The sequence below is a fragment of the Akebia trifoliata genome, unplaced genomic scaffold (assembly GCF_017979445.1).
Source record: "Akebia trifoliata isolate Shusen 1 unplaced genomic scaffold, ASM1797944v1 Contig01213, whole genome shotgun sequence".
Classification (NCBI taxonomy): domain Eukaryota; kingdom Viridiplantae; phylum Streptophyta; class Magnoliopsida; order Ranunculales; family Lardizabalaceae; genus Akebia; species Akebia trifoliata.
In genome coordinates, this window is record NW_028237599.1 from 1,930 (window position 1) to 9,593 (window position 7,664).

At 32.4% G+C, this 7,664-nt stretch overlaps 1 protein-coding gene across 2 annotated transcripts; it reads right to left on the minus strand.

The window, feature by feature from the left end:
• Positions 1-320: 320 nt before the first annotated feature.
• On the minus strand, positions 321-6,104 carry LOC147380618 (RNA demethylase ALKBH10B-like). Of its 2 annotated transcripts, none has more exons than XM_086431448.1 (4): positions 5,976-6,104; positions 982-1,112; positions 732-849; positions 321-550 (listed from the first exon to the last, which is right to left on the minus strand). In XM_086431448.1, exons 1-4 carry the CDS (start codon positions 6,097-6,099, stop codon positions 336-338), a joined length of 588 nt encoding a protein of 195 aa, XP_086287574.1. In that variant the 5' UTR covers positions 6,100-6,104; the 3' UTR covers positions 321-335. The 2 variants fall into 2 exon arrangements, with proteins under 2 accessions (XP_086287574.1, XP_086287575.1); XM_086431449.1 differs by having other exon boundaries at positions 434-521.
• Between the last annotated feature and the right edge of the window lie 1,560 nt (positions 6,105-7,664).

Consider the following 7,664-nt stretch of genomic DNA (forward strand, 5'->3'; position numbering starts at 1 on the left):
TTGAAACAAGTAGGGTCACTCTTTATTTATTGTAGCTAACACTACTACTACTAATAGAAAACAGCTTACGGAAAAAGACGAAGAAAACGTTCAGTGTATGGAAGAAAACATTTTTTGTTTTTTGTTTTTTGGTCCACGTAGCGATGGATGTTTATAACTTTTTGTTTTTTGGTCCACGTAGCGATGGATGTTTATAACTTTTTTGTTTTTTGGTCCACGTAGCGATGGATGTTTATAACTTTTTGTTTTTTGGTCCACGTAGCGATGGGTTGGTCCAGATGTGGTAATAATAAGCATTTTATTTACTTTTTTCTGCAGGGAGAGTACTCACAACCTTACCTAAAGTTATAAGCATCCATCGCTACGTGGACCAAAAAACAAAAAGTTATAAGCATCCATGCAGAAAAACAAAACACACACACACACACACAGAAGCTCGTGTATTTACTTGTTGCCTCCTCTTTAGCCTGTCCAAAGATAGGAACCCCAACCTGAATTAGCTCTCTTTTATTTCCTTTCAACTGCTGGTTGAATAAAATAAACGTATCACCTAGAATAATTCATATAAAGACAATAAGAGTCAATTGGATGTCACGAATAACTGAATTAGCAAATGGGTTAGTCGTCATCTTGATTCCACACACACACACACATTTAAGGACATTGTCAGGAAAACCTAGTTCCAGATAGTTGGTTTTGAGATCTGAGGAGACTGATAAGAGGGAACCCACCTGAGAGTTTTCCACTGCGACCAGCAAGACGAAGTTCATCGATAAACTCTGTGAGCCTCGAGAGTTCTGAATCAGTGAAGATATCCTCATATAGCCTTAGACCTTTCACGACGTTAACCTACCAGGCATAGTTAGCTGTTAATTAGGACAAATGGGCTGCTTTTGTTTAATTATTATCATAATCATCTAACTTCTATTCTGTCATCTCTACAGAAATAATTGTCTTTAATAACAAAAAGATCGAACTCGCCATATGCCCTTTCACTGGCTCCTTGGCTATGAAACCTTTAGTCATCTTAATCTGGGCTCGGCGTGTCTCGCAGTCCTCGTGGTTGGAGCAAATCTGAATGTTTTCCAGGGGAAACTGTCGTTCTTGAAATCCTACCGATTGAAACATTTTAAAAAAAAAAAAAAAAAAAACCAAACAAACAAAAGGGTTCGTCACTATCTTATATAAACACAACAGATAAGCAAAAAACTATGGAAGGAGAGCTCAAACTTTAAAACATACGGATCGGGTTCTGTACAATTTTGCTCAGTAAATTCGACCAGATTGACTTAGCAAGCCATGAGTCATTCTAAGAATCTAAATTATCTGGATGAGATAGATTTCAAAATCATTATCAAAACTGTATCTATAAAATACTCAATTTTTAGGCCAGTTTTATTAGGCTGGTAGGGGAATGATTTGAAAGAGGGTCAACTCTGAGAAAACAATTAACACTTGGGTCTGACTATTGAGTTTGTTTTTTTTTTTTTTTGGATGTGAGATTAGCTTCATCTGCTGCATTGGAAATGCGTATTTCAGCTTCGAACCAAGAATCAAGTACAAAAAAATTAGCCACTAAAGCCACTTGGACTAATTGTTAGAGCCCCATATTTCCATATTCACTTCTAGACATGAAAAAGAAATTTTCTGCTCTATCTGCCCTGTGTCCCTGGAATTGATTTGATAGTTTATAGCCACAGCCAAAGTACCACTTTGGACTTCAGTGTTGCTTTCTGTTTAGCCATTACAATGACTGAGAAGGACTTGGTGATTGACAGAGTCAAACTCAGCTGGTCAGATCCCAAGCTCTATTTCATATAAGCAAGATCAATTTATTCAGGGGCTCTGCAATTGCAGCTAAAAGGGCGGACCAACCAACCAAACAAGATAAGGGTATCTTTGCTGAAGAAACTAAACTTATTACTGATTCTTGGATGATTGTTACGTGAATCTTAATAAGGTATCTATAGATATTACATCAACCAAGATATGAAAATTAACCTAATATACTAATTATCAATTCTTCCTAATGAAGAATATCGTCATCATTGATATATACTAAATAGTTGAAAGATTATTATAAATAACAATCTAATGTTTATAACAAAAATATAACTAAATATTATTTCTTCAATAACTCCCTCTCTATAATACTAAATACTACCCACCAATTATTTATAAATCAAATCAAATCAATTGTTTCCTTTGCTTAAATATATATATATAGGGTCCCGTTCAACACCCTACACTTTACCCTACGTGTTTTGTCCTACATGGGTTAGAAGTTTTGGAATAGGCTGATTTTTGGTGAGGATGATCTCTATGGTGAGTAGATCGTCCTCACCAAAAATCAGCCCATTCCAAAACTTCTAACCCCATCAAAAATGGTTTACAAAAAATGGACGGTTCACGATTTTTCAACTTGTAACTTGGGGTTAGAAATTTTGGAATGGGCTGATTTTTGGTGAGGAGATCATCCTCACCAAAAATCAGCTCATTCCAAAACTTCTAACCCATGTAGGACTGAACATGTTGGGCAAATTGTTGGGTAAAGTGTAGGGTGTTGAACATTTCCCATATATATATATATATAAAGAAAATATATTAAAAATGAGAAACTAAGGGAGGTTGAGATCATAGCCACAAAGTCGGAGTACGGGTTTAAAACGGTAAGGGAAAACTTTCGAAAAAACGAGAAAGAAACGGGAAAAAAAGATGAAACATAAAATATAGAAAATATTTTAAAAATTATGAAAATATATAATATATATATATATATATATGGATTAGGATCTGTATACACATAAAGCTACTCATAAAGCTACAACGTGTTTTGTCTTATATGGGCAAAAATGTTTGGAATGGGCTAATTTTTTGTGATGATGATCTCTACGGTGAGGAGATCATCCTTGCCAAAAATCAGCCTATTATGAAACTTCTAGCCCCATGTTTACAAGTTGAAAAATTTTAGACCATCCAATTTTTATAAATCAGTTTTGATGTGGTTAGAAGTTTTGGAATGAGATGATTTTTTGCAAGGATGATTTCCTCACCATAGAGATCATCCTCACAAAAAATCAGCCTATTCCGAATATTTTTAACCATATAAGACAAAAACGTTGTAGCTTTATGAGTAGCTTTATGTGTCTACGGAACCCCACCCTATATATATATATATATATATATATATATATATATATATATATATATATTATAATACATAAGATATTATTTTAGTTTATTATATATTTCAAATATAACATCTTCCGAAACATAATTATACATGTTATGATGCCAAAAAAGGTTTACTCATCTACATATCTTTTGTTCAAAATAATAAACTATTGAAAGATTACCAACCCAAGTACAAAGATAACAAAAGTTACAATGTGGGAATATTACAAACCCTATCCCATCGGACTAGGAAGTCCTCAAAGAAAAATTTTACACCAAAATAATACAATACCCATAATCGAGACAACCAACTCTCTATTGTTTGCTTTGCATATATGACTATTGTGTATTCAAACTTAATTGTAAGCATAGTTTAAAATATTGTATCGATTGAATGTTTTGGTAGATGAAACCGATATGGTATTGACCTATACATTCGACACAAACCCGATACGGTATTGACCTATACATTCGACACAAATCCGATACATTCCCGAAATATTCAATGTTTTGTATCAGTCAGGACCAATACCGATATGTATCAACCTATACATTTCAATATTTTAAACCATGATTGTAAGTATTCTCATTATGTTGCATGCTAACAACAATAAATGAAAGTAAAGAAGAAATTTTTATACAACCTTTGCTTAATTACTAAAATAAAGAAGTAAATGAGAAATGATGAAAAAACATATTATTTAAAATATGAGAAAGTAGGAAAAAAAATATAATGTGAGGCATAAACCTCACAATGAGGCGTATGCCTTTGATGGGTCTCTTGGTATGAGACATAAGCAAGGTTGTTAAAAGCGCTAGGCAGCCTAAGCAGTGGAACTTCTTAGGGCCTAGGCAGGGCCTAAGCAACAAAAAATAATTAGTGTTTTAATTTTTATACAAGTAAAGATCATACAAAAAGAGCAAAAAATTAATGTAGATGTCATTACCAAGATAATAATAAGTCATCAACTACTAAACAAACTTGTAAGTCAACACAACTAATATATAAGAAAAATGAAAATAATTTAACTGCCAATACTAAAGTAATTTGATACTCCTCACAAATCTTTGCTATTATAATAAGATAAATTTGAATACGTGTTTGTTGACACCAACCTTTGGATGACCAAAAGTGCCCCCACATTTTCATCTAACTTATTATTATCAAGGTCATCCTTGTCAAAATGAAGAAAACTACAATCCCAAGACCCTATAAGTATAGGGGGGCGTTCAATGGCCAACTTTTTGGCAAAACATTTTTCAAAACATGAGTTAGAGGTTTTGGAATGGGCTGATTTTTGGTGAGGATGATCTCTATGGCGAGGAGATCATCATCACCAAAAATCAGCCCATTCCAAAACTTCTAACCCATGTTTACAAGCTGAAACATCGTGGACCGTCCATTTTTTGTAAACTGTTTTTGATGGGGTTAGAAGTTTTGGAATGGGCTGATTTTTGGTGAGAATGATCTCCTCACCGTAGAGATCATCCTCACCAAAAATCAGCCCATTCCAAAACCTCTAACCCATGTTTTGAAAAATGTTTTGCCAAAAAGTTTGCTAAAAAGTTTGCCCTTGAACGCTACCCATAAGTATAACCACATTAGTTCATTTTTTGTTTCCCAAAATAACATAAATATATTTTTATCATGTTATCTTTGAAACCTGCTTAGTTAATATTTTATATTACAAAAATACCTTTAAATATTAACTGATAAATTATGAAAATCTAAGATTATTTATTTCAAAATTCATTTTTTGAAGTAATTTTAATTGTGCATAAATTCTAAATTGTTCCATATATGTGTGTTTGCACATGCCACCTACTAGTTTTTTTAACCTTAGACACACTTCACAAGTTTAGCTAAATATTTGAGAAATCCATTAGTTCTAAAATTGATTAAATACACTTTAAAACACAATTTATACAAAATTATGTCATAAAAATATCATTTTTACCCCAGTTTTTGAAACCCACTTAAAATGGGCAAGGCCTAGGCGGGAAAAGCAGGTGACTAGACGGGGCTTTTGACAACAGAGGACATAAGCCTTAACTTCTTTTATGTTTCAACCATACACTTCAAAGTGTTTTTAATGAGCCTCATCCCGGGGCGTAAGCCTTAACTATTTTTAAGGTTTCAACATTGTCTCATTCATTTAAATAAATGTATCTTATTCTCCAACATTTTCCACACCTTTATTTTAAAAATGGAGATTCCATTGATGATAAATGTCTATACATTTAGAAAAATTAGGTGCACAATTCAAATCCAACTTTTTATGGATTATTGATATTATTAGTAATATTGTGGAATTAAGCCATTAATGTTTGTCCAATTCAAAACCTCCGGAAAATATTACGCTTTTTACTTATTATTTTATTCTAAAAATAATAATTTAAGAAACCAGAAAAATTAACAACAAATTAGGAAAGAAAAATAATAATAAATCTGATGTCGAAATCGAGAAAAATGGTTCAACAATCTCACTTGCATACAAACGTAATTTCAACAAATTCAAAGATCGCTCCGAAATTTTCGATTGTACTCTTTTTCGTCGAAAATAAATTTCCAAAATTTAGTGCAGAAAAAAATTCGATTTTCATTCAGATGTAGCTATGAAGATCGACATCTACCAACTCGAATTCCCATTGGAAGGACCGAAAATCAGAATTTAAAAAATAAAAAATAAAAAATTCATAGATTGTAGAGCAGAATCAACAGATCTGAGAGGGAGGGATCAAGCTTTTGGAGTCGAACACTGCTTCAAAGATTTTTATTTTTAAATTAAAAACCTACTGACCTCCATTGATGGCCTTACAATCTGACGAATCATCTTTTGATGAATCCTCTTCAACGACCTTATCACCACCGTCTCCGCTACTCTCCTTCAATCTTAACTCCTCTTTCACCTCTCTCGCATTCATCTCTTTCATGCAACAATGTCTGTGATACGAGTAAAGTTTTTTAAGAGAGCTACTATTGGCACCCCAACTTTTACTTATTACACCTCAATGAAAAATTTTTAAAAAAAAATGGACATTTAGCATAAAAAATTCATAAGTTTATGGTAATGACAAAAAAAAAAAAAAAAATGCAATTTTTTTTAATACACAAAATAAGGCTATTTGATATAGTAACTCATGCTTTGGATAGAAATACCCTCACAAGAAATTTCTCAAATAAATCCTTAAAAATAATCTTCTAAATTGTAACTTCCTCTCTTTCAACATTTTATAGCATTAAAATACTGAGAGATTTGTTCTCTCTACCAAAACTTATCAAAAAAGTCATTAGAGTTCACCAAAGAGACTAGATTTGATGAACAATAATGAATCTTGTAGCTCTCCTCTATTTCGTTCATTTTTAAAAAAATCATTTGTATATTCTTATAATCTTGGTATATTTCTCGTCCATAGTTATAAAAATGAAAAATGGTAGCAAAAAAAAAAAAAAAAATTATAATATTTTTGAAATGCCCGAATTAGCCTTTTTCTCAACCTCACCTCAAATTATAATATTTTTGAAATGCCCGAACTACCTTCTTTTTTCATCTTCTTCACATACTTAGATTCTAACAACGATTGCAATCATTTTCAATGATTTTTTCTTGTGAATGATGAATGTGAATTATATACTTCTAATGGGAATTAGTCCCACATCGGACACAAATTGCCTTGTCTCTCTTCTTAAAAATTCTTGGGCCTCCCCACTTATTATTAATTGGTTTTAAATTAAACTCCCAAAGTCACCATGGTATCAGAGTGGACCTTTCTTTCCTCCACCTCACCTTGGTCATATCTCCATGTGTTTTGGCCCCGTTCGGGCCACACGTGTGGTGGCATGTTGAGTTTGTCCCACATAGGACACACAAATGGCCTTGGCACTCTATTTTATAAGCTTTGGGCTTTGGGCCTTGTCACTCTATTTTATAAGCTTTGTCACTCTATTCATTGCCAATTGATTTTGAGTTGGACCCCCAAACTTATCGATTTTGATGTTTTTTATTATTTTTATTTTATTTCAAAGATTTATAATAAAAATAACGAAGAACAAAATTGAAATTCCAAAAAATTTATACAGTAAGCTCACCACTTTTTTTTTACTATTTACTGATGATGAAATTGCTTTTATAGTAACAAAGTCAAATATGGAGTTATAAGATCACACTGGTTAACTGCATAGATTACTTTGAAAAAAAAAAAAAAACGTACATGTACAGAGGTTTTATTTTGAAGCCTGCTTTCAAAATATAAGCTTACGATGTTCACACTATCGACCGTAAATTTCTTGTGCCTATCTTTTATTGATGGTTAGTGGGCCCACTACTCCATTCTCTTCAAGGTTTTATATGTTTTTAGTATTTTCACCAATATTTTAAAAACCGGATCCATAATCAAATCGAAATTTTGCTTAAATGATCGGATAGGAGTTCAATCATGTGATATAGATATAATACATCAGTAGGGCCTCATCTACTAATTAATGATTA